Below are 27,941 nucleotides of genomic sequence, written 5' to 3' on the forward strand. Positions count from 1 at the left end.
GTTAACTTCTCTGACTTTCTCTCATTCGCATCTGTCTCTTTCTCTCTTAGATTACTATTTTTCTTATGTCACGATAGAAACGATTGAGAAAAAGACTTCTAGAAATACCGCTTGCTAAATTAGGGTTATTCATATGATCAGAAATAATACAGTAAAATCTCGTTAATTCAAACCGCAAGGGGACGCCGCTTCAGTTCGAATTAACGAAAGTTCGAACTAACGAAAGTGAAGGAGGGCAACAGTACACTGCGATTTGGAAGCAGTAGGGCATGTCAGAAATTTGGTGTGTCAGAAAGTGATGGCGTGTGCCGCGGGCACACGCCATCTTCAAGTCGAAGCTCTGGGTCCGACTGTGCCACACCACCGATGTCCACCGAAACGAACGTTAGCCGAGGCTTAACACCATCACAATGAATCGCGACGGCCGATACCTCCTAAGCTGAAAACAGAGGTGCACAACCGATGAAGACTGCCGAGACAAAGACGCTGAACATGTGAAGGTGGCGAAGGCCCTGATTCGTTGGTTCTTGATTGCAAGCGCAGCTGCGACGTACTTGATTCGCTGTGTTTTGGAGCTTGCCGTGCCATCTCCGCACAACATTAGCAGCTGTACAAGATTTGCAAAGCCTCCGAGATTCGCAACGGGCAAGAAGTCTCCGAGGTTACGTAGAACGGAGAGGCGGCAGCCGCCGCTGCCTTCTGGCTGACCCCGCGTCGGTTAGATTTTTGTCCGATTTTGCCTTCTCTCGCCGTTCTCACCGTTTCGGAGGCAACACAGCCTTGTGTGTAGGCAGTAGGCGCGTTTCTCTGGCCGTGTGCCAGGCGAGCGTAGTTCGAATTATCCGTGAGGGAACCTTCTCGCGTTCGAATTAACGGACTTTTTCATACATAGACTTCTATGCAGCTTGGCCGGACCAAATCGTACAGTTCGAATTATCCATAAATTCGAATTATTGAAGTTCGAATTAACGAGCTTTCACTGTACTAACTTTCGGTGCGTCATTTCTGGGTTTTAGCCACAAGAACGGGTTTGATGCCGTTTGCGGTTACATACAACTAACTAAACGAATAAATTTTAATGTTATTTTTTCCCTTCCTGTGTTGCTTTTCGCGCTTTTTAAATGTTTTTTTTCTTTCTTTGTTGGTGTTTGTGCTTCCTTTATTGGAATATGCAATAGTTCAAAACATTAGGTAAAAGAACAAGCTCACAATTCTTGGCCAATACCCCAGTGTGGGTACGAGCCATAGTATCATGCCATTATCATCATCATTAACGGGACGAAGAACCCGTATGCAGCAACCGCCATGGTTCTGTGGTTCATTGCTGCCAGTACAATACTGGGCGTGGTCTTCCTAGGCCTCTACAAGCAGAACTGGCCACTGTGGCCTTTGGGACTCGGTCAGCGGAGCTCCGACGACGACTTCTACGGAGCGCCACCGCTTCTGGTGCACAAGCGCGATTTACGTAAGCTGCAATGAAAGACTCGATTGGACATCGCTTAGGATGCATTAAATAACCGTACCGGCGATTGAGGGTTCGTCATTGTAATGTGCGTGGGCAAATGAGCGTAGCACTGTGACGCTTCCTTCATTGCTCTCTACGGCTTCCAATGTGTTTGCAATAAAGCTTTTGTCGTTTTCGAAGACATCTACTTAAGGTATCGATACCGTGGCCGAGACATGAAGTATATTTCGAATCTTGCTCAATGATTTAATCTTGTCGCCGTCCTCCTCTCCCCACCTCTCCCCTGCAGCCATGCTTCTCTCACTCGGCAGCCAGGCAACAGTGTGCACGCACCCTGCATTCGGTGTATGTTATCATATGCGTTATCACAGGGAATAACAGTTTCCAGCACACCATATTTCCTATCCTAACCCACGCTAACATAACATATACGCTAATCTTACTTAACCCAACCTTATTATAGCTTGGTCCAACTTTCCAATTTCGACGTACCCATTGGCTAAGTGGTTAGTATGTCGTTTGACGTCCGAGATGGTATTGATAAGACCATATCGAAAAAATTACAGGGTATCTTAACTTCTCTCACAAGAGGTGAAAGGCGAAAGTCGACTCTTCCTCTTATCGTTAGGCTATTTCTCGTCATCACTGCTCACTACGAAGCATTTTTAGTCATTTGTAATCAATTGCGGACATTATAAGTCGTCGTTAGGCACGTTGGTCATATCAGTCATTACAAGTCATTTCAGTCATTACTGGTCATTACTAAGCCTTTTTAGTCATTTCTTTTCAATTGTAGTCGTTACATGTTGTCGTTAGACATACTGGTCATTTCATAGTAATGATTTGTCATTGCAAGTCATTTCAGTAATTATCAGTCATTACTTCTCACTACTGAACATTTTTGGTCATTTGTAATCAATTGTGGTCACTACAATCCCTAATTAGACATGTTGGTCATATCCTAATCATAAGAACTCATTACAAGTCATTTCAGTCATTATTAGTCATTACTGGTCATCACAAAGCATTTTTAGTCATTTCCAATCAATTTTAGTCGTTACAATTCGTCGTTAAACATATTGGTAATTTGTAGTAATGAGTATTCATTGCAAGTCATTAGTAGTTATTAGTCATTACTTGTGATTATTATCTTCCACCAATCCTATTATAACATTAGCATTCGCAAACTCTAACTACCAATCATTCTTAATTGTTTAATCTGCCTTCATGTGGCGTGATGACGCTTGGGCGGACACTCCGGTGGTCAGGTCTGCCGACCCAAACTTCACCGTGAGCCTAGAAAGGCTGACCCATTAAAAAGCGTTTGTCACAAAAAACATTCGGTACACTTTCAGGAAGGCGAGCAGTGATTGCCACGTTGAAGAGTCGCCGCCAGTGAATTTGAAGGTGGCGTTCCTTTCAGCTCATCCACGTAGATTTCTCTCTTGCCGGTTCTTCGCAGCGCGTCCAGTCCTCGACGACGTTCACGCGGTCATCGAGCGAATCGACACACAGCGCTACCAGAGCGTAAAGCAGGCTCTCCAGGTGGCCCGTGTTGCACGCGACAGCATCCCTGCGGAGTTGCTCATCGTCATAATAGCGCTGGTGCTCGGCGTCGTCTACAAGAGGTCAGCGAGTGATATTGTTTATTGCTTCCTGATTTATTGTTTCACGGGCGACCCGTCGAAGGGGTTACGGAAGTCAACAGGATCGAAAAGTGGAGTAGTTTGTAGATTTTGGTGGTTAAGCGTCTATCTTAATTGTCCAGTTATTATTTTCTTTTGCTTGATCTTTTGGCGCTCTTAGCCATAAATACCGCAGGAGTTTGCTAGACGAGGAAAAAGGGTGTCGCATTAGGCAACCGCCGAGATGAAACTACAAGGAGGAGGTGTGCTACAAGCTTTAATAGAGACATAATCATTAGGAAAAGTTTATTAAAAGAATATAGCTTTGTGTCAACTGCTGAGAGGATATCACATGGTTAAGCGTAGGTTTCCTCATTTTACTCCTATCTACGGCAGAGCCAAAGCGCCACCATTCTTTAAATAAACATTTCGCCGTTATAATTTTAAATATCCTACTGTACACCTTCTCGTTCCATAGCTCGTTACTTGCTGGAGCAGTGTGTAATATAAAGGCGGCATCTTGCAACCGGGGAATAAGGCCCAAATATTCCAGATGAGGCAAAAGTAAGCGAAAAATATACAATCCCAGAGGAAAAACGAAAGGAATCGGGTATTGAAAGTTTCCGCAGATCCAACGCAACTATAGAAATCTACGTGGACTGGTTACTTAAAGGCTATAAAACTACGTGCAGTGCATATACTCTTTTTTATTGTGATTTGTATACCGTATATTCTCATGCCATAACAATGTATTTAATGAAGCAGCAGCAGCATTAGAAGCGATGGCGGTGACAACCGCAGCAGCAGCAGTTGCAGGTAGCAGTAACAGTACCATATGGAGCAGCAATCACCGCCGCTGCCGCCACGGTTAGTAAAAGCCGGCGAAGGTTTCCTCGCTTCAGATATCTCCTCAGTTCCCCACAAGCGTTTAGCGAGTCGCATCTCTCTCACAGAGAGTAGTCACCTCTTCTCCTATTACTGAAGTTTTTAAGGCTTGTTAGAAGGTAGCGACTACGGCGAGGTGCACCTTAAGCAGACTGCCCGTCTACCATCTGAGGTGTGAGGGTGCCTCGATAATAGCGTCGCCGGTCAGGGTAGAGACAACCTTTCATCCAGTTGCCCAGTGTTTGCCGCCTTTCGAAAGCGCCAGAGCCTTACTGGTTTTCTCTGGCGTGGTTGTGTACTGCTGTGGCGGCTTGCCGAATGCCTTTCGTTGCCATGTTCCGGATTATCCTTGTCTCTCTCTGTATGTGCATGCATGTGTGTGTGTTTGTGTGCGTGGGCGTGTTTGAATGTGCTGCTTTTTTCATATGTGCGCCTCTGTGTGTGCGTTATTAAATTATGGGGTTTAACGTGCCAAAACCACTTTCTCATTATGAGGCACGCCGTAGTGGAGGACTCCGGAAATTTCGACCACCTGGGGATCTTTAACGTGCACCTAAATCTAAGTACATGGGTGTTTTCGCATTTCGCCCTCATCGAAATGCGACTGCCGCGGCCAGGACTCAATCCCGCGACCTCGTGCTCAGCAGCCCAACACCATAGTCACTGAGCAATCACGGCGGGTTCTTTGTGTGCGTGTATGTGTTTATGAAAGTGTTCTTGTGTGTGTGCATGCGGGTCTTTGTGCTGGCTTGTTTTTGTGAGTGCGTTTGCACATTTCGTCCGTGTGTGCGCGTGCTAGTTAAGGGGGCATGTCAGCGTTTCTGCATGCGAGTGTGTATGTATATCTGTGCATCCATCTGTGCGTGTATACAAGTATGTGTGTTCATTTTTTCATGTGTGTGTGCATGTTCATGCATGCTTGTGCATGCAACTGTGCGCGCATACATATTCGATACGGCCTCTAGAGTATGACATGCGAGAAACCTTCAAAATTGGTGCAGTCGCTTCCGTGAACAAAACTTTCTCCATTCACATGCAATTAGATTAGTGTCTGAATAGAGCGTCCTTTAAATGCCGAATTATTGTTTGAAACTTTGTTGCGTTTGTATTACCAAGCCGAATACTTTCTTTGAACAAATGTCAACTGGAGACATACTTTTCCTGTGGCAAATGTGGATGAGTTCGACAAAATATCAAAGGCTTTCCTGTAGGCTCCAGGGCGGCGTTGTAGAGGTGAAAACCAAAATGGTGCTGGTGGACGCCGTGTGCCCACTTCAAAAGTTGGGACTGCTATGGAGGTATTGTATGAGGCGTAGCTTGGATCTGTACACACTGGTATGATCGACCTGTTGGATGTGACAGAAATTCAGGCATACGTTCCCATGATAAGATGATTTGCCTCGTCCCATAAAAGGCTGTTACAATAAGCCTGGACATCGACTTGTCAAGTGTGAGACATTTTCAAGAGGGCGTCACCCTGTCGACATAATTACCTCTTCTCCGAAACAGCGTCACCCCTTTTATTCCTCTTGCTGACACAAAAAAAAGGACGAAAAGAAAAGCCGAAGGACAGGAGGTCGTCGACGGCAGAACCTGACGAAAGTACTAGTACTTCCACAGGTTCCCCAAGAAGACATCGACGACCACAAGACCACAAGGGGTTATTTAAGGCCGTCCTGGCCCCCGTGATAATTAGAACCGCTCGAGACTGAGAAGAGTCACATCCACGTACCAATGAAGTGCATACATTCTTTACTACTTTTTTTTTATCCTCACGATGCCCGGCTTCGTCGTCGCTTTCCGATTCCTGCGGTGAAGACCCACTTCGCCCAGTCAAAATCTTATCAACACCCTAGCGTAGCTTGGTGGCGATTCTGTAGTGTGCGTTGCGCGACTCGTAAGCGCAATCTTGGGTCACAGTATGCTCAAGAAACATGGATCCTAAATCTAAAATCTCGAATTGCTTAAATAGAACTATCATGGTCAAGTCCTTGATTATTTCTGCCGTTATATGCGACCTTTCCCTTTTTTGTTAGCAGAAGCGAGATTACACGGCGGTTTTACTATTACTAGAAATAGTGTGCGCTTAAAAAACCTAATAAATAAAATGAAAGAAAAATAACGGCGTTTAACACGTTCTCTTTATTCTGTGGTTATGGGTGGCCATTTTCGCTTTTCTAATAGTTATAAGAAGGTTTGCCGCTTGTTTATTTTTGGTATTCAAACTTTTTTTCTTTAACCCACGCACCCACGCAATCATTCCTTATCTCTTCTCCATTCGCAGTTGCTGTCGTCGCAAGCGAAGAAGACCGTCGTCGAAAACATCCTTTAGTTCCGATGCGTCATGTCGCAGCGGCTTGACCCTGCATGACCTGTTCGGCGACGGGTTGCTGAGAAGCCCTGATCAAGGTACGAAAACGAGCTTATTTAAACGGACACCAAAGTGAAACGTTCCGTCAGCTTAGATTGATAGTCGTCTTTCTAAGCTTCTTTCTTTTTGTTCATTTGGCGGCAATGAGTTTGTTGCCCCAGAAGAAATAATTGTACATGAAACATTAAAATTCTTGAATTGCGCGATAAAACACAAGCGCCTGCAGCTTAATGTGACTTCACAAATTTGAAAGTATCTTCTAGTACGCGGGCGTTTGTGGCGCAGTTAGAGCCATCAAAACTTGCTAAGAACAATCTTTGACACTTTTATCACGGAGTGTGCTTCATCTTTACTGACAAACAATTAACTAGAAAAGAGGAGACGCTGTGAAAATCCATGAAATCATGGCGATTTATGGCAGGAACTTCAAAGTTGCTTCCCCACTTGTATTTCGTCACTGCATCTTTAGTGGTTTACCAAGTCCCTTCTCAAAGTAATACTAGCCGGCTTGATATTGCCGAAACTTAGTTTCTCGTAGCCGTCGGCGCCGGCTACGAGAGAAGCAGTGATCGAGTTACGTGGTGCGTGGTCCTTTCGTGTGTCGTCTAGATTGGCCTTGCGGTAACCCATCTGCCGTAATGTTGGGATAGCACTTCTGTATATTGTAGAAAAAAACTGGAAAGCAACACTTTCTATGCAATAAATAAAAGATTGCAGCAAAACACAGGTACAAGTCCGAGAACCTCTTTGGTAGTCAGCACAACAAGATGTCACTAATTTATTAGTTTCAGAGGGAAAGAAAAGCACTTGAGTTTATAAGAAGTTGTATTGATGAAAAAAAAGCACTTTCCAAACCTTCATATGCATGAACTCAGCTGTCTGCTATGCTGGTACACTAATTTGGTGTAGCCTTTATTAACAGCAGACCATGCTGCATATCTGGATTTCTAATTCCCTAAGGTACTGATAGCTTGCTATTTTCCTATGCAATGCAATGATAGGAGGCTCCGGAGCAGGTGCATAGCCGCACTTTCTTGCCCAAAATTTATAAACAAAAAAATTGGTGAAACAGTTCCCAATATTGGATGTTCTATTCACTAATGAGATTTTTTTAGATTCGAAAGCATCCAATGGCTCATTGAACAAAAAAGCCGTCATCTGCAGCACCGAAACCACACTTCATATTCATATTGGCTGCGACGCCACGTCACGACCACGCCTCGACAGAGCAGAGAGAGGGAAAGGGAACACCTGCTGCAGGAGTAGCGCGCCATGTGCTGCGCGAGGATATAGGGCCTCACCGCGACCCACGTCACCCTCGCCCTCGCGAACCTTTCTAATCCGTGCGTACCTTTAACCCGAAGCTCTCGCCTGCGTTGTAACCGCGCCTCCGTAAGGCGAAATGAAAAGTCGCCAAGAGTCGCAAGGTGCTCGCATGCCCGAGAGGAGTTCATAAGTCAAATGACCGCTCATCGGCGTTCTATTGGACATTATTCCTTTCACAATCACAACTCAGAAAAAGTGCTTAGGTACCCGCGGATTTTTTTCTTAATTCCATTCGATATTCCGTTCGAAATTGATTCGAAGTCTACTGTTCGGTATTCAGCCCACCTCCCCTAACCTACAACTCACATCACCACACTCTTTACGGAAGTGACGGTGTGATTTATAGACAGAAAGCGCCCTTAAGGGTGCAAATCAGTGCATATGCAAATGTCACGTTCTTTCTTAATTTTTTAAACGCACCGCAACTCTCCTTCAGAGACACGTTGGTATCAGGTACGCGTTGTACCACGTTTGAAACCTTAAGTCGGAGTGCCCCCCCCCCCCCCTGTTCTCAATGCAGCGATCCACAACAGTTTCACCGAGCAGGAGCCGACTGCTGCTGACAAGATCCAGGAGTGGCCCCTGGCCGTCACGCAGCGCCATCTGCAAGGTGACCAGCCTTACAAGCGCGAGTGCTTTGCTGCGAGGCTTAGTGAAGCCGACGAACGTGGTTTTAGAGCTGGACAGGAAGGGCTGCGTTCGAGGGACAGGTCCCGCAATTTTTCAGCCAGCGACAAAGCTGCTGCTAATCGAAGAGACGGCAGCGAAGTTGGGGGAAACGTTGCGGAAGACCTGTGCTACCACACTACTTCTCCCCAATGGAGGAGTAAAGACAACGCCGAGGAAATTACAGAACTCTTAGACTACGGCGATGAAGACCAGCCCTTACTGGAGTCGTCCGACGACTCTTCCGACCACGAAGGCAGCAACGGTGAGAAGCGACGCTCTGGAGTTTGTGATGATGGTAAGCGTTAGGCAGTTCCTTTTTCATTCCAATCGTGTACTATTTATTGGTCACCGACTTGGTTATATGTTTCGGTGACGTGTGCACGAAATTTTTTATTCATTTTATCTTAGTTTTATTTAAACTCGTATTCGTTACGTTTCAAACTGCAGTAATTATCTCAACAATCCTGCCAATTGTAACTGAGCATCTGGAACATAATTGTTGGTGATTTGTACTTCTAATAATTCACACGAAAAGTAGTATCGGAAATAAATGATGCGTCCCGTTCCTTCAATATCATTCATCTTCATCGACAGCCAAGAAACCGAAAATAGCTGAGAATATTTTTTTACGGCAAACATGTGAGATAAGTGGCAGACACGTCAAAACAGGAAGAAACTGGAAAATGCAATCTATGGAGAACACTCGCAACTAAATGGCGTAATGGCAATAAACATTTACGCAGGCATAAAAAGAAACAAAAGATGTGTTACAAGTATTTAGATCACGAAAAAAAACTGCGATCACAAACCACCAGTTAGTTTACTCGGAATGGGAACTTCTCGGCGCTGTTTCTTGTAATTACTTCTTCGAAGGAGGATAAATTAAGGTAACAAGATTATCCGTGTGGTTGCGGACAAAGTGAAATTGCAAGTTTATAACCATTCTGATGCTGGGCATGAGATAAGTAGTTGAAGGCTACTGTACGTTAACCGGGCGTATCATTTGGGACAGTTGACAGGGAAAAAGAAAGGCTAGCCGTGAAGCCCGTCCGGGTCCTGTTGCATGAAGAATTGGGAACGCACCAACATCATCGTTTCTGATGTGCAATCCATTGGGTCCCTCGCCAAACAGCTGCTGCATATTAGCATCACAACCAATTGGGCACTTCGAGTGTGCTTTGGGTCTTCACTTGCTGTCTTCGAAACCTTGCAATCGTGTTCTGATACTTGGAAATTTGCCCATGAATATGGATGATTTCTTTTGGCTGTGGAGTGTATTTTGAGAGAGGAATAGTGTAGATTCCTCCAATACGTAGAATGACAGTCGCAAAAGGTAAACAATGCTGCAGCTTTCAAAGTTGTGAATGTAGATCCTCCTTCGTGTCAAGCGTATTTTTCTGCATCTGGAGCAGCGACGGCCTCTGGTATTAAAGCATGTCATCAAAAAGAGTGACTGTCAAAGGAGCACTGTTATAGATCTTACGAAAGAAGCACCTTTCTGTGGTAAGGACTCCATACAGGATTAGAACATGCAATCACGAATCCTCCGCCCAATTCAGCACAGCGAACAATGTTCGAGCGGACATAGCTTGGTACAGATGGTGAAACGCGCGCATTATTGCCATACTCCAAATATTGCACGCGCATCACTTTAGCAACAGTTCTTTTGAAAACCTGGTACTTCAAAATGCTTCGTTGCACTCACCTTCTTGAATAAATCAACATAAAGCTATCATCACTGAAAGGCATGTGTTGATAGGCTGCACTTCTTAACGAACAATTTTATATTAATTTCTGTTCGAGCTGCGTCACTGTTTCGAATGTGCCTCGCAGCTCGGATGCGGCCACGTTATCACTGTCATCACCACCCACTGTGACGCACGATAGAAAAAACGAATGCAAAATTAAATTCAACGTTACAAACGGGCAGCAGCTCTTAATGGCTTCAAAAGCACCATGAGCACTCCATCACTCGTTCATGAGGCTAACAGTGACACAATGAAATGTGAAGTAAGCCTTTACAAACTTGCAAAAGAACTGCTTGCGGCCTTACCATGAGACGGTGACGATACAGTAGTGTCAGACGCAGGCAGAACAACGCAACAACGACCCCCGGGCTTTTTTACAGGGAAACAACGTAGCGTGCCCGGCGACAAGCTCTGCAGGGGTTTAGCACGTGCAAGTTCGTGCCGCTTGTCAAGCTGCTAGCTATGGGCGTAGCCATAGGCATAGCTGCAGTCATAGCTAGCGACGAAGTGGCTGCAACCACCTCATCGGGAAAGTAGCGCCACCTACCGGAATCGGGGAACATCCAGCGCGGCCGTGCAACGGCTCGAGTGGCCACTTTTATTGTTTGCAATGTCACTTGAGGAGAGCCCGTCGCTCATCAGCATATAGTAGCGATATCGGATGATTGTGTCATGTTCTCGAATCTGCACCACCACCTTGGCTTCCGTCTAAAAAAAATTCAACGACAAATGCATAAAAGCGGCCAGACGACAGTAGCTTTCATCCCATATGACGACTGCCAACTGCCATTGATGTCGATGCTCCCCATATGGTACACGATGACGACACGTTGAATTTCCGCACGTAAAAGCCAGGAACCTATGAAGGTCACAAAGATGATAGATGTGACTTGTTTTTAGGTTCAGTTAAATTGCGTTGCACAATGTTGGTCGAAATGAAGAATGGCAGACGGAACAAGAGCAAGAACGTGCGGGAACTACCAATTGTAGTACAGGTTTTTGAAAACAACCGTTTAGGTAGACGTGGAAACGAGACACGATATAACAAAACACAAAGATGATCACGTGATGAAAGCCAATACAAAGCAATTCAGAAATACAATCATAAAACTAACTCCTAACTTAATCAAATTGCTTTTAGCGGTACCGATGGGTCTCGAACTTTGACTTGCACCGAAGCTGCTCTTTAACTGAATTTGCACCCCATAAGTTTACGTAAAGTGAGGCACGCAGTAAGGCGGGGGGGAGTGGGGGGCGGCAATGAATGCATGGTTCACGAGCGTATTTTGTGTTCCGCCCCCCAACGAAATGCTTCCGAGCGCCGGGGTCAAACCAGCGAGCTCTTGTTCCGCAGCGTATGCTAAATCAATTGAGAGAGCGCGGCAGGTGGTTAGGGGGGGGAGGGGGCATAAATACTCGAATTACCTTTTGCGCCTCACCCGATATGCGCAGACCGCTCAGACGTGAACAACAGTGGCCTCTCGGAAGAGACGGCCTACATGGATCTACCGAAGTCCGAGCGGTCATCCGAAGCCGCGAGCATCTGCTCATCGGGCAATGCAGCCCAAAAGGAGTGGCTCTCTGTGGCTGCCGCGGTCGATCCTTTCGCCACGAGTACTCCTCTGCCGTCGCAGCAGCTGCGACCTCATAACTTATTCGGCCAGCTACTCGAGGCCTGCAGGCAGCCGGAACCCTTATCATTTTCCGCCGTCCTGAAGGAACTGTGAGTCTGCGTAGCATTGGAAGTACTTAGACGTACGAGTGACCCGAAAACTTCAGTTTAGCGGCCGTTCTGCAGTGGTAACTAAATTGATACTAAAGCAATATCAGCGAATAAAACGCCGATGCACTAGATTCTGGCAAATATTTCAACTCTATAAGCAACTTAACGTCGTTATGAAACGAGTGCGTCAGCAGGGAGGCGTGTCAGTGGATTAGAGAAAGAACGCTAAACGAACACAGAGATAATGACATATCGTAAATGCACAGCATTTAGTTTTCCAATAGAATAGTACAGTTTATTGTCCTGGGATGGGGAGCTTTTTTTTTTCGGAAGCTGGCCACACTCGACCACTGTGGTCACGATTGACAAGGAAAGGAGTGATGCTCGTGTGCGAGTAAACACGCTGGTTAAACGTTGCAGTTGCGTGGACACGTGCGTGAAGCTACACGAGAGTGAGTACGCGGACATCTTCGTCGCGTCCACGGTGCGCGGGGACACCATGGTGTTCAAGGTATACGACTGTGCGCGCATCAGGAAATACATGCGGTGCCTTATCAACGAGGTCAGGATTGGCTGGTGAGTCGCTGTATAATTTTCCCGCTCCGGGCTTTTGCATAAACTAACATTGATGTGCCATTTCCGATTGGACATTTTTTTTCTTTTGCGTTAAACGCAAGTAGCAAACCTCCAGCTCCCTACACCCGCCTCTCCCCATAAGAATACTGATATAGTAAAATAACTTACTCCCCCGCCGTGGTTGCTCAGTGGCTATGGTGTTAGGCTGCTGAGCACAAGGTCGCGGGATCGAATCCCGGCCACGGAGGCCGAATTTCGATGGGGGTGAAATGCGAAAACACTCGTGTACTTAGATTTAGGCGCACCTTAAAGAACCCCAGGCGGTCCAAATTTCCGGAGTCCTCCACTACGGCGTGTCTCATAATCATAAAGTGGTTTTGGCACGTAAAACCCACAAGAAAAAAAAAAATGACTTCCTCAAATTGCACCTCCGTTATTTTCCGTACTGGTAATGCTTGTGCAGCCCAAAGTAGCTCCACCAAAACGAGCCATGCAATGCGAAGCGAGCGCCAGAACCTCGGGATTTACCTGCTCACACGTGACAGCCGTCTGGGTGGCGACGACACTACACCTCCCGAGACAAAGAAACGGAAACATATTGGCATGTGGCTTCCCAGTGTGTTTTCTTTCATGTTTTCCACGTCCAGAATAATCCATCACGCATAAAATGCAAAGTTGTCAACATCTAGTCAGTTTGTCTAAGCATTATCAACGCGGGAAGGCCACTGTAACGCATAATATCACCCAAGCATCACGCTTCTAATGATAGGAAAAGATAACCTTGAAAACCAGCATGTTTCCGTAATTCATTGTTTTATACGGTGACGCTTTGTTTCCTTATCTTTACGGGATATGGTGTGGTTCGTTCGTTCTTTTGGTTCGATCGCACGGCAAAAGCTGCCGCTCACTTAAAAAAAAGCCACTGTTTCGCCCGAAAAGCGAAGCATCGATTGCGAAAGGAAATTAGCATACAGCAATACGAAACAACGTTAGTAGGTTTATCAGTAGTATAAGATTAGAAACATTTGTTTACACACTAAATTAACTAGCATGGTGTCAGCGCGAACAGGCTAACTCGCACAAATCACGCTCGATGACCGCTGACATTCGCTTTCATAACGCTGGCACCAGATAGCGCGGCAGCTGCAGCAGCTGGCGACGTGGCCTACGCGCTATGCTTCAAAAAGAAATTATCGGCGAGAACATAGCACGCACAAACATATAAGCCGTCTGCAGATCGCTTTCAAGGTACGGCACGCGTGAAGTACGCAGTTCCTGGTAGAGTAGAAGCCGCCCCTGCCACCCACGCTGCCTCCCCGCTTAAGGGCACATTCACACCGGCGACTGACAGTGGTCGCGCGACCAAGTTCGTCGTAAAGCGACCAGTCGCAAACGGTCGCAAACGGTCGCCTTTCTTGAAAAGCGACCATTTTGGGCCAGTCGCTCTCTGCGCGATTTTTCAGTCGCGCGACCGTGGTCGCAAAACTGATAAACCAATCAGCGGCGCACCGGAAGTGATCTTTCGTGTGTCTACATCCGGCCTCCTCCGGCGTCGCGTTCAAATTGCGCGTAGATTCCGAGAGTTCTCGCTGAGAACGATAATCTCCGGGATTGCGACTTGCGGGTCGCGCTCAGCTGGGCTTGCCGGTGTGAACATCAGTCGCCTTCGGTCGCTTTTCGATTGCGAGTCGCAAATGGTCGCGCGACCTCCACAAGTCGCAGGTGTGAATGTGCCCTAAGCCGCGATTGTCAGTTCCCCTCGCGTACTTTCATTCGCACGTACATCATAAAGCGTGTGGTCGCGGTGTTATTGCCATTGGACACTATACGGAACGCCACGGCGACGGCAACGGCAAAAATGCGACTGGAATGTCCATATAATTGCAATAGCAATAATATTACAAGGATTGTATGACTTATTTTTCTAGTGAAGAAGCTCGAGGCTTGATTAGACCACACACGCATGCATATAACGACAAATTAACTTGTCCTTATGTAGTGCAGGCTTGCACTTTTATACGCTTTTCGAGTGCGCCGAGTCGCATAACTACATCAGTGTTGATATTTGACCTTGTTGGTGTAACTTATTGAGGTTCTTTCATGTAGCGAAAATAGCATAACGACGTAGAGGAGAAAACAGACACACACAGGCGCTATGTGTGTGTCTGTTTGTTCCTCTACGTCCTTGTGCTATTTACGCTACAGGAAAAATTGCATAACTACACTTTACTCGCAGAAGTGAGAGCGAACACTCTGCTAGCTGAAACAAAGGTAGTTTCTTTTTGATTGCTCGAAAAATTGTACTCAGTTGCTGGACCCGAACTTGTTTGATGTAATTCGCCACGGATTAGGTTGTCCACTAAATTATGCTCCTTAATGTCCCTTCATCCCTACAGGTTCCTCACAAAGTTGGCTGAAGGGCTAGAAAATCAAACAAGAGGCTTCCCTCAGCTCCGTCTGTAAGTTTACGACAAAGTGCACAGGGCGAAATTAGCATTGAAAGTACAGTACAAGGTTCTAATAAACCGTCTACTCATTTTGGTAGGTTGCGTTTTGAAAACTGTTTAGATTGTTTGAGTGCAGTAATACTAATGATTAGAAAAATAACGACAAGTCTTTCCGTTTTAGGGATACTATTAGAGAATATGAAATGAAGAGCACGTTTCCGGCTTTCAAATTTCGTTCCCGAGCCGTGGCACTTGTGACGTCACGGTAACGTCACGGATTCGACGACGTTTTCGCATGTTTATGACATTTTGTGTGCCTTTTAGTGCATCATACCTTTTAAGCTAAGTAGTGTATTTTTTATGGATATGCAAGTCACTAGTTTTACTGCAACCGCCATCAACACTTCTGATGTCACGGTGAGAGGTACCGTAAATGTCGTGGTTATGTTGATTCCGGGCTTCTGCTTTTGCTCGTTCTACGCCATAACAAACCTTTCTGTGGAATACTTCGCCGTTACAGACGTTCACGCTAGCTCGACGTAATATTCCTCTTGATGATTAAATTATTTAAAGGTCGCTGACCACGAAGTTAAGCAGCATTAGTAGATTAACTTTTCTTTATTACCTAAAGTGTTATCCATACGATTCGAGCAGGCTTAGGAAGGCTAAGTAATGTGGAGAAGCGACGGCCAGTTGGCGATATCATCTTGGCTTCCACGCACTAACTGATACCTCTGCGACACGGGCACAGAAAATAACATTAACTGGCTAATGCCTTAAACATTAATGATATTCGCGAGGTGCCACATGGACATGCTTAATGGCATTAAAGTTTAATGCCATTCGCGACATAGTGCATTCTCGTAACTCACTTGGCCATCAAATGCGTACTTTCTATTCCAGAGTCTCTACATTCTGGCGGGACTAAACAGATTCTTAGTGAATAACAATTAATATATTATTCACTTTAAAAAATTGCTCTTTCTCGCGGCATAGTGCGTTCTTGAAATTATTACAACTCACTTGACCATCGAATGCGTACTCTCGTTTACCATGTCCCCACCATGGCCGTAGCGATCATATTCTCACGATATTAAGCAAACATGTAGATAAAAACAACTAATATAGTCTTCACTTCTTTAAAAGGAGCTCATCATTTTCGTATAGATCAGCAGGCGATCTTGCTGCTACGCACGGCTAGAGCACTAATCGTGAGCGCGTTAGCCAGGAGAAGCTGTTCGATTGCACAGCGGCTGCTCCTTGCCGTTTGCCTCATAATGAAGCCTTCGAATTTCTCGACGATGTTTGGCTCGAAGAAGCACATAGGCCAGGACAAACTGGAACACATGGTCAAATTCTTCAGCATTGCTGCTTGAGAGCTTTGAAGATGTGAGCGCTATTTTTACAATTTCAATGATTTGGCTATGCTATGCATTGGCCGTCGAGCTAGCTTTGGCTTCAAACAGTTTACGGCTGGGTGCAACAATGAAATTTCTGAAGTAAACTACATACAATATGCCGATTAACATTTCTCGTGCCATTTCTTAAACATCTGCTCCCTAGATAACTGTTCTTTATTATATTACGATTGACAAGCAAATTAAGCGTTTCACTGCAGCTATCGCCATGGCACCGCTTAATGTCATTAAGTATGCGCGTGTAGCAGCGATCGAAATAAAATGAGATTAAGAAACTTAAGGCCTCAAACCTTTAATGACATTAACCTCGCCTGCGTGACACAGGTATTACACAATGTTCCGAATTGTGAGTGTGTTCCTCCATTTGATTGCTAATTGATAAACGAACAAATAATTGTTTTCCAATATAGGGGAAGACTGCAAACAGCGAGTTTAGATAAAGTATCGTGCTTTACATTAACGACCACACAAAAATTTACCTTGCAATCGATGACGTATTACGGACATGCTCGGCTGTAGGGAAATGTAAATTTCAAAACGATGAAATTTGGCCTCCAATATCCGTTCCTGTGAACCACTCTTGTTTTTTTTTCCGCATAAATGAGAATAGCGTTTTGAAAGAATGCTTCGCGTGTCTAAAGCGATTTTGTTGTGGTTCTATAGCGTGTCCTTAGCTGACTGCATCTCTATGAGAGACCCTTGTTTGTTCAAATCATTAGAGAATTGTAGTGGGTCCAGTATTCCGGCATGCGCGGAGGTCTGCCGGTTGAGTGTGGGCTAAAACATGAACGACCAGGTTAGTGGCGCCAGCTGGTGGCGCAAAGCTGAACTAAACATATGCAGCCAGTTACATATTCTGCTTAGCTACTGGTGTAGATTTTCGACAGCAGCGCGATCGTGTTTACAATTAATCACCTGCCGAAAAATTTGCACCTGCAGTGAAGCATATCACAGTAGGTGACTGCAGTTTCAGTTCTGTTTTTGTCTGGTTGAGCTCTACGCCACCAGGCGGCTGCACCGCTCCGGCTGCTCACGTTTACGCCTCCGCCCATCCGGCAACCTGCCCAAACCAGCCCTGTTTGCCGGAATAGCGCACACGCTAAAAGTCTGTATAGCTAAGTTATCATCTATTAGAACTTCTCCCTCGTTGTTCACCCACTCACTTCTGTAACACCGAAATGCATTGCGAGAAAAGAAACAAAATAAAGCAAACGCTTTACATCCAGAATATTCATTTTACGTTTTTTCCCGGCTATCTTTCACAGGACATGTTGCGTTTGGGACAGCTATCCCGTCCTGCTGGAAAGTGCGTGCACCAGCTACCTGAAGAGGAGAGGGTCGGCAGATTTCAGAGAGTGTGAGCATGCTGTGATTGTTTTCCTTGCAGTATGTCATTTTTCTGTTTAAGGAAAAAAATGACGTTCTCCTTGTCCCCTAAGCAGTTTGCCCTAACTAGTCTATTTGTTCAGTCAAAAGACTGAATTGTCGTTTGGCTCGTCTTATTGACTGCCCAAATGAGGCGGGAACGAAAGACGAAGCATGTGTCTTCACTGGCTTAAAGAATTAATTTCGCGCCTGGTGCAAATTCACCGTACAAGGCAGACGATTAATTTAGGCTTTAGGTGTTCAGTTCTGCACACTGATGCCTGAATGTATTTGCGAAATTAGTTGTCACTGCCTGGGCTGGTGCTGCACACTGACGTTTGCACATTGGACTACTATTGCTTCCAACACGCATTAGAAAGTTGTCGCGGCCGGGCAATACAGAAGCTCCATATGACAAATATGCATTACCGATTTGCGTGAGGTGAATCTAAAATGACGGTAAGCTTTTAAGGACAAACTAGGAGACAGAGACGAGACCAAATAGACACTAGCGCTAACTTTAAATTCGTATTCGTTAACTGAACCTATTTATGTCCAACGTAGGCCGACAAATGCTAACTTTTAAGCGCGGACCATCTGATAGACAATCTAGCTCTTATCGATGCGTCATGGCGATCCTATCGATTCACGCACTTGATTCCCAGGCGATTAATCTCTGCCGCCGCAGTCATTTCTCTAGTCATATTATTGCGAATACATGCTTATAATGAATATTGGACATAAAGAAGGAATTCTCGTGTCAGACGTGGCTTTTTAGCGTGAAGCTTGAATGTGTTGAGGTGAGGTTTCCATAGCGATGGTCATCATGCCACGAAGCCAGAATACAGCCGGGTTAGACTTACCAGCTGAGATGAAGTGCATATTATTATATTAAGTGTCCCATCATACCTGCCACCCTTACTGGAGACACCAACACGACTATCTTCATCATCATATATAACGTACATCGCAGGACGAAGGTCTCTCAACGAAATCTCTCCAGTACGCGCCTACATCAAAATTAAGTTCTTGGGACACTCTCACTGTTTACTAAAATGACACTTTCAGACGGACGAAAGCTGTACTCACCCTACGCCCTCATCTGCATGGAAAACGCTGGTGAACCGCTCTCCAATATTACGGTAAGTTCCGCCATGAAATTATTATCACCTGCCATCCAGATCAAAGCCCATCCTTATAAGTACAAATGCTTGTATGATAGATTGGTCACAAATGTACGCTATACCACAGATTGCTTCAGTTTTATATCTTCGTACTGGGAACGAAGGACATCAGCCGATTGCAAAAAAAATAAAATATGCCTTCTATATTTAACCATTCGAAGCCAAAGAAATTATAGGCTAAGACAAGTGTCTTCATTGACAAAACTGTCATGTTTACAGATTAACGCTCAATTTGGTTCTACAAATAAGGTATGGGCGATAAGGTTCGTCAAGTAACGGTCTGACAGTGATTCTATCTCGCTGTCATCAGTTGCTCGTACCGAAAAATTGGAATAAATGGTTGATCGATTGAACATACTTTAGTGTGCGGTTTTCTACGCAGGCAAGCAAAGTGTGGTTGGTTGGCTGGCTCACTCATTTTAGAAACTTTAGTATAGCCTACAAGCACTGGTTATAATTTTCAACTCGGATAACAGTAGTAGTAAAGAGTGTCAGAGAACTCCGTAGGCTTGTTGCTCCGTTGAAGTGAGACAAATTGTATTGTCGATGGTAGCAGATGGCTACATCATTGTATGCTTATCGTAATCATTAACAAAATATTTTGTTGAAGACATGCACAATATTATCAAGCGCGCACGGTTTTCTTTTCTGAAAGCGACCGTTTTTGGCATCACTGTCGTGGTTATCGATTGACGCTCACCGTTAAGGCGCGCATAATATATTTGGAATTTTTGAAATGTTGTCCCCGATTCAATAGCACAAAATTCTGGTGCAATCCAATTCCGGGAGCGACGCGAATAGAGGTATACATTCTCGAACGAAAGCGAGCAGCAGTCATCACGCCGGATTTTACAATCAGTCATGAATTATTAACCGACGCACTTGTCCCGTGGAGCACATTTCGGACAACCGTGCTCACCGCTATAGTTGTGGTGCTTGTATTGCTAGGCACAAGGTAGCAACAATAACGAATCAATTTCATAACTTGAAATAATTCTGCGGTTTTACTTGCCAAAACACGAGATGATTATGGGGCACACCGTAGTGGGAGGCTCCGGATTAATTTGGAGCACCTGGGGTTCTTCAACGTGTACCTAATGCACAGTACAGAGGCGTTCTTGCATTTCGCCTCCATCGAAACACAGTCATAGCGGCTGGGATTCGATCCCGCGACCTCATGCTTAGCAACGCAACGCCGTGGCCACTGAGCAACCACGGCGGCTCAGCTGCGAACTCAGGCTTTAGGCAGTTCTTTTTTTTTTTAATTTTTCTCCGTCACTACAAGGTAAACAAAATCATTTCTGTCACATAAATTCAGCGTTTTTCATAGCTGACAGCACAACTCTGGGCCGTACAGCGAGCCGAGGAAGCCGCTTCGAGACAAGGTCTCGGAACCGCGTCCACGGCAGGTGCCCAGACCCACTAAAAAGGCGCCAGACTCAAATCTTGTTGATTTGAAAGTAAAAGTTTACGCTCCTCATATATTGCCCTGATCAGCAGCTGATTAAGTCCCAGTTTTGACCACTACCCTGTGCTATCTTGTTCTTCCTCAGATCGGGCAATTCAGCAACGCCATGCAGCTCCGATCCGTGGTCCAGCAGGTGGCGCTAGCGTTAGCGGTCGCTGAGGCCGAGCTGGAGTTTGAGCTCCGGGCCCTGACCCCTGGGCACGTGCTGGTGAGGCCTGCAAGCGATCGCGCAGCGCACTACCGATTCATGAACAATGTCTTGTTCGTCGAGTTGCACGGATGGGAGGCGTGCATCGTGGATTTCGCTGCATCCAGGCTTTGCCCGGGCGGAGGTACGTGCGTGAATGGTTGTTACCAATACAGGGCTGAGCGTGTTTCGAGTAAAGAAAAACATCAAGCAAACCTTTTCATAAAGAAGCTTGTTTGCTTTACAGAAAGCTGCAGACACATTGCATGCGCCAGGTGTGTGCTAAGATTCTATGTTTTATTAGCAGAACAGAGGTTCGCTTACTCTGGCTACTCTGTAGCTCCGAATTCAAGCATGTATACGTGGCCCACCGTTCGAAGTAAGTCGCGGATCCGTCCAAATAATGCTTCCCATTTACCACCCGTCATCGGCTCGCGTGGTTCCAGGTAGGTTCAAATGATCAATGTCATAAGTGCAGGAAACGTGAACTATGCAGCACATGCTGTTGGAGTGCATCGCCACTAAAGGCGTGTACTGCAAGCTTCAATGTTTTTTTCGGTGTAAAACCAACGCTCTCTTTAGGAGAAATCGCAGCGCCTTTTGAGGAATTAACTTTTTGCAATTATTCGTCGTTGAATCGGACTGCTTCTAGAAAGCTTTGTTATGCTCTACTTTGAGTAAAAATGCAATGTTTAACATCATCATTTGCAATTAGGCAGCATCGTTTTAGCGTCAAGATAAATGGCGAACGAGATATTTAAGGAAAAAAAATTATCGCGAGAAATTCTCCATCATAAAAAAGCGACGAACATTCATCTGAGAAAATATTTCAACCGACAACATTCTTGAAAGGAAAGGAAAACCCTCATAAAAGAATGCGTGGATTCTTTTTCTGAGATGGCGCTTGAAGGTTTGCTCACGCAGTCATTTCAGACTGTGGCTGCTGCGTTTATAGTTATTCGTGTTCACTCACTGTAATTTTTGGCAGCAATATATCTAACTTGAAACTGAGCAACTCAAGAGCATTGCAGGTATCTTGTTCGTCGGACATTTGGTACTACACTGTGTTTGCATGAAAAGTTGATTAGAAATTGGTTTGTCTATCAGTTGTAATTGTGATGAGCGTGAACGACCTGATGAAGCCAAGACAGACTTAAAAGTAAAGAAGAAGAACGGATTTCAATCGTTGGTGTAAAATTAATGAATGAGTGGTAAATCCGGGACCAACTTTATATTCTTCATCGAGAAAAGAGAAATCAAAGTGGCAGAGAACGCCGCAAAGGTGGCACCCCGTACCCACAACCTCTACATTACGTATTGGGTGGTCTACCAAATGACGAACGTGGTGTCCACTTTTCCTTTCTCTTAGAAATCTTTATGTATGCCGTACTTAACTGGTGAATTTGCAGCGGGCATTAGATGCCTCTTAACTCGGTGTGTGACAACCTCGACTTTTCGAATACAAGTCGAGTGAACTTTGTTACTGAAAAAGTATTCGATATGAGGACTGACTATGCGAAGTTGTCCAATGGTCGTTTTGAGTGCAAATAGACGTAACAGTGCTCACTAGAGGTTGGAGCCAGAAAGGCAGATGCAAGCGGCGACTGTACAGAGCTGACGTGCTGCAGGGGAGCCAGGTTTGCTGCGGAGAGGCGCCGTATGCTGAGCGAAGGCACGGGCTTGGCAACCTCTTCCGAATAACTTCCTGTATATTGATCAGCATGCCTCCACTTCAAGTAGCCTACGAATCCGTTAGATATGTTTAAGCAATAGAATATTTTACTGGAACAATCTCAGCATAGTTGCATCCACAAAAACAACGTGCAACACGGCATCATTGCTCTGTGCTACTTCAATATCAGGTGACGTGCTCTTCCGGCCCATTAAGATTTTTTTTGTTGTTGTTGTCAGGGTGTGACAAATACAATGACCTTACAGTTTCTCTTTTACGAGTTGTTCAGTTGCGAACTCCATTTGTGAACGACATTACTTGAGTAAAATGAAATAAGGAACCATACATAATTTTTTCCCACTATTTCTTTTTTTTTTCTCAAGGACATTGCATGCGAATTTAATATTTCACACTGGTTAGAGATCATAAACTTTTGGGTAAACATTCAACGTTCGAAAGTTGTTTGTCATAATACTCGCATTTTATGCGATCTGCATATTTGGCTATTGAACTCCTCTACTAGCCACAGAAGTAAGGTGAAGAAGACGACTGGGGAGAACCGCGGCATTGTTGCAAACACCTCAACAAATATGCAAGTCTATTTGGTCTGTACTTTGAAAGCAAATGCAACAAAATTGCGTACCTTGTCAAAAGGATACTTTCAGTTTGTGTAAATATATGGCAACTTCTATACGCAATCTTGAGTGCGAAGTACGAAGCGATGTATGATGAGACGTAAGCAAATGTGGCCCTTTATGACACCAAAGAAAATAAAAAGTGGTGTCATGCGAATCATTGGAAATGGCGCAATGCTCAGTTGAAAACGAGTGCGCCTATTCGACATGACGTCCGGGATATCGAATGCGATGTGATGAAATTTACGTGATATTCGTGAGCTTTGATGTGCCCGCGTCATTTGCTTAGGCCCTGTTGTGTTGTTTAAGACATTCTATACGAATTGTAGACATTTATCCGCACTGCCGATTTGCCAAGACTCATTCGCTAGCACAAGCTGCTCACGTAAAACTTGCATAACCAAGTAAGCCAAAGTTAAATTTCGTCGCAGCTAACCCGCAAGTTTTCCGCTTCCTTGCTCGACAGCCTTCCATGGCATTTTGCACAGCCACGTCTAGAAACACACCGTATTACAGTTCAAACTACTCGCAACAACTGTTATGGCAGGTGCGAAATAAATCTTAATGTAGCTTGATGCGCACTGTTTTGCCAACTCGCCGTATTTGCACGCTGATGCTCCGATACATTCGTACGTCATCAATTTATAGAGACCGCACCACTACTACCTCGTTCACACAGCACATTTGCACGTGCTACCTGTCGCACGTGCCCTTAAGGCTTATGCTCCGTTTAATACATTGGCAACGCTGCGAAGGCTTCTCTAACTTCTTGCAGTCACGACCAAGAAATAGCGACGCACTGATGAAAGTAGCACATAGGTATGCATCATGTGATTCGACGTGCCAGTAACTTTCATACTCTTGGGTCCCAAATTATGAGGTAAATATTACACGGAATGCGTCCCGGACGCGTACCTATTCGTCACTGAACGCGCAGTGTGACGAGTTTGTGCAGGCGCACCACTTGCGTTCGCGACCAAAACATTCTACATCACGTGCTGGTTAGCGCCGGGGTGCCCAAATGATACAAATTTTGACGTAATCTCGTGTCCACAAGTTATGGTTGTAATTCATGAATAAGCTATTCTACAGTAAACGTCACGGTTCAAAAAACAGCTGCACCGCGAAGCACTCTTAGTGAGACTTCTCTGACCACACTTCTTGGGTAACTTCCACAGTGCTGCATTCGATAAGCATGAAACGAAGTATAGCCAGCTTCACCACCTGGCTCGTTGTAGGCGGTAGCGGTAACTGTAGAAAAGTAGACGCACATATCGTGAAGCTCTCTAATCTTAGTGTCGCCAATGTAGGATTCACCGATTACACGGCGAGTTGCACCCTGGTAAATGGCACTGTTTAGGGACATGTAATGCAGGCTGGCTGAAAACCGGCAAATAGCGGATCCTAAACACAGAAAGAGTGATGGCGCTGTAGTTCACGGTTGGCTTATTTCTAATTTTCTTCTTATTTTTTGGAAACAGGAGAGATGCCCGTCTACGTTGGCCTGCACGAACTCCCTGACGACAAGTGGAAGGCTGTGGGCGACAGGCTCGCTCTCATCGACAAAGTTATCAGGTGCGATCAAAAATCAAGGCTTATAATTGTTTAACGTTGCATACATATTTGGAAGCAGTCATCTGCCTATTAGAGACACCGCATTGGAGGGCTTAAGGATCACTTGCATTCACGAAGGTGCCGTCTATGTTAGCTACACACACAAAAAAAAACCCAATGCTGCTGTTTAATGTTCATACTTCCTAGTCTATTTTATTAGGCGATTTGTTTGCTCAGAAATCGCTTTGAACACAATGCGTTCATCCTTCATTGGGGGCATGCTGAATGTTATGTGTGGTCCTGGTAGTTCGGTTTAAACTCGTAGCCGCATAGGCTAGATTTTCGAGCAAGAGCTTTATTCCGTCGCTCATGGCGCCTTGGTATGTCGGAAGGAATTTGTGAACTCAGCGTGGCAGAAATTAATTTATGGTGCCCGCAGCAACTTCCATCTTATCATAATGATCATTCTAGATGTAGATAGAAAGATAGAACCTCCCCAACGAGTGAAAAAGCTCAAAAAGTTCATTTTAGGTCACAGTAACGCCATTTTGAAGATCGTTCAACGTATGCTAATATTTCATTTGAATTAGGATATGGCCGCTTTTGCCGGAAATTCACTGAGCGGTGGCATGCCCAAGAGTAGAATGCCCTATGCTCATTGAGGGAAAACACGGGGAAGGCGAAAGATGGGCACAGGACGATGAGCAAAACGTGAACAAGGTAAAAGCGGGAGCCTTTGAGCCACTTAATCGATTGGCCAGAAAGATAAATTTCAGAATTGGTGTCTGTGCATGTATTTCATAACTCACAACACTATACATGTAGCGGCTAAGGACCCCGTTGGGTGTAGCTCAAAGAAGTTGGTGTTCAAAAGATGGCGCTGTCGACTACAAGAATATGCGGCTGTCGCATTAAATCATCTCGGCGTCCAAAGCAATGGCCCATTTCTGCTGGTTTTATTCTTTACGTCTGTTATTCGGGCCGAATTCAGAGAGAGCCTGCGTCATGTATCGAAGAGCCGTACATAAAGATTGAGGGGAAATTCTACGCAGAAGTTTTATCAACGTTTCGGAACATTACAATCTCATTGTCTCGTCCTCAGGCCCGACGCATCCCGCTTCGAGCCTTACACCAACGTCATCTTCCTCCACGACCTGGTTCATGTACTACTGGAAAAGCACAAGCAGATTTTCGCTTACGACATGTCTTCCTGGACAAGCGCCGAGCGGGAAGCTTGGAAGGACCTCTTGCGGTGGTCGGAGGAGATGCCGGTTTTCATCAGCGCAGGAGCTTTTGTAATCGCCCGCATTGTGCCCAGCAATGTGCTCGCCGAGTCTACTCATATGCCAGAAGAAACGTAGAACCATTCCAGCCGTTGACTTCCGCGAGGGCTAAACTATTCTGTTGATATCCAGAGAGTTGACGCTAACTAAAGTGGAATGAAACTAGTTTAATGTGTAAAATACCTTTGTTTAGTAAGATACTTTCTTTATTTGGCAAGATTGCTTTGTGGGCGGAGGAGGGGGTTGGCGGTCACGTGATCGTCGATATTGATGCGAAGAATCCGCTTATCATGGCGGCAGGATGAAAATTCATCGCCAACTCGTGAACAGATTCCGGGTATCCTTTAACATAATATTATGTTTACGATATATTCTCGCAAAAGCGTGATTATGACAATGATGCTGATTTTTCCAAAGACTTGAGCAGCGAAATTGAAGAACCCTCAACGGCTATTGCAGTGGAATGAACCCCTGCTGTGACCTGATACACACAAGTATTACCGCATAATGTACCACTTCGCTTCCTGTGTACATTTCTTTTTCGTTAACTCCTCATTCTCGCTCTTTAAAGTAGCAGGCTAAAAACTCGCACTTCTATTGCTGTCTCACAGATTAACATAACCATACAGCTTAAAGGTAATCCTTAAGGAACCAATAAATAAAATTGAGCAGGAGACACCTACGCTTAGTTCTTTTTTGCTTTTTTTATCTAACTGAGCGGTTTGCTAGCGAGACTATTGCAACCTATATTAGTGAAAGAGTTCCCAGCGAAGAGTGTGGCTGATCGAGAAAAAAAGAAGTGTTTGGCTGACAGGGTTACCGGGCCTTTTTTTCTTTGGTGACAGGCATTAAAAGCCTCCAGTGGAATGTGTTTTCGCGTGGAATACGATCATTTATGAGCACGCAGCCGGATGCAAAACGCGTAAAGTGCAAGAAAACCCGACTATAATAACTGCGTATTAGAACCAACACCAAAACAACAACAGGTGGAAGACAAAGCAGTGCAGCGACGAGATGTAAAAAGCAAGGGAAATAAATCTGCGAGTTGAACAGGCGAGCGACGAAACCTCGGCTTCGGAGTTGTGGGCTTCACACCCGTGCTCTTGGGACAAAGGAACGACAACACAGAAGTGCAAACAATCAAAAGTGCATTCATTGCACCTTTCATAGACTAATCCTTGCTAGCCAATTTGCTATCCAAGATATGCCGGTGGGCGCGCGAAAAATCGCGAAAGTCCGACTCACCGCGACCGGATAACGAGCGAATATGTTCGCCCATGCTGGACACCAACGCCTGGTTGTGCGCGCGTACGGTCACGCGAACGGTGGCGCGTTCGAGCGATTGTGTTTGTCCGTTCCGAGGTAGGCCTCGCGAGACGGCCTCGCAGACGCATGGATCGGCGCACGCGCAGAGCGTCCGCGCCGCTTTCCGATCCCCGAGTCAAAGAGGAAGAGCCTTCTCCTTTCCGCGCCCAAGTAACTCCGCTGCTACGTGGCGTTAACAAAGCAACACTCCCGCCATCTCTCGCAATGCGCTTCAACCACACCGACTGCCACGGGCACTAGGCCACGCGGCGAAGCCGGATTACAGGAGACGGGAGCTATGCGGGAAAACAACATATCAGGGGACGCGTGAGAATCACGCATCCCCACAGCGTGCAAACCACAGATTCTCGTAGACATGCCAAGTCAATGTTACGACACGTTTACAAACACCTGTTCATGTAAGTTGGCCTTGTACAGCTGATGGCAAGTTGAAATAATGAACAACCAGCTCTAATTCAGCCGTTGTATGCAATCGCTCATCACACCATTAAATTTAGAGCTTGACGTAGAGGTATCCACAATAAAATATATTTGATGTTGAAGCATCTGCAACTCAATATAAATACACGTCATGTTAAATCTTACTACGATAGTGCTGCAACATTTTCATGCGAATTATAGTGCAAAAAAGCCGGGAGACAAGGGCAAAGTGCACATCCATAAGATGCCACAGCATTGGATAAGCATAATCATGTGGATGAAAACGAAGCTTAACAAACGTGGTCAGGTAATAAACTTCGGTGTTAACGTAAAACAATGCAACTCCAATGTTTGGTCGTGAGGGCACGCGATGCATTGTGCCCGCTTGCTGCAGAAATGTCGAAGTTCATCGAATCGGGGATAAATTATCTCCTATCAGCGATTCTGTCCATGTTATAACTCATATTTCGAAAAATAACATGGGACACTTCATCATCATCATCAGCCTGGTTACGCCCACTGCAGGGCAAAGGCCTCTCCCATACTTCAACAACCCCGGTCATGTATGAACTGTGGCCATGCCGTCCCTGCAAA

At 45.3% G+C, this 27,941-nt stretch overlaps 1 protein-coding gene across 1 annotated transcript; it reads left to right on the plus strand.

Annotated features, from left to right (window-relative positions):
- Positions 1–1,286: 1,286 nt before the first annotated feature.
- On the plus strand, positions 1,287–26,277 carry LOC135916375 (serine/threonine-protein kinase haspin-like). The gene is made up of 12 exons (XM_065449734.1): positions 1,287–1,465; positions 2,928–3,093; positions 6,260–6,384; positions 8,193–8,636; positions 11,542–11,812; positions 12,233–12,388; positions 14,785–14,847; positions 17,519–17,610; positions 18,687–18,760; positions 20,356–20,602; positions 24,246–24,339; positions 25,421–26,277. Exons 1-12 carry the CDS (start codon positions 1,306–1,308, stop codon positions 25,677–25,679), a joined length of 2,151 nt encoding a protein of 716 aa, XP_065305806.1. The 5' UTR covers positions 1,287–1,305; the 3' UTR covers positions 25,680–26,277.
- The last annotated feature ends 1,664 nt before the right edge of the window (positions 26,278–27,941 follow it).

The sequence above is a fragment of the Dermacentor albipictus genome, unplaced genomic scaffold, assembly GCF_038994185.2.
Source record: "Dermacentor albipictus isolate Rhodes 1998 colony unplaced genomic scaffold, USDA_Dalb.pri_finalv2 scaffold_66, whole genome shotgun sequence".
Taxonomy (NCBI): domain Eukaryota; kingdom Metazoa; phylum Arthropoda; class Arachnida; order Ixodida; family Ixodidae; genus Dermacentor; species Dermacentor albipictus.

Bases quoted from the DNA above. Each gene is read 5' to 3' on its own strand.
- LOC135916375 (XM_065449734.1), top strand. From the start codon at position 1,306: ATGGTTCTGTGGTTCATTGCTGCCAGTACAATACTGGGCGTGGTCTTC. The intron at 12,389-14,784 runs GTGAGTCGCTGT...TCATCCCTACAG, and splicing joins AACGAGGTCAGGATTGGCTG to GTTCCTCACAAAGTTGGCTG. The intron at 18,761-20,355 runs GTAAGTTCCGCC...GTTCTTCCTCAG, and splicing joins AACCGCTCTCCAATATTACG to ATCGGGCAATTCAGCAACGC.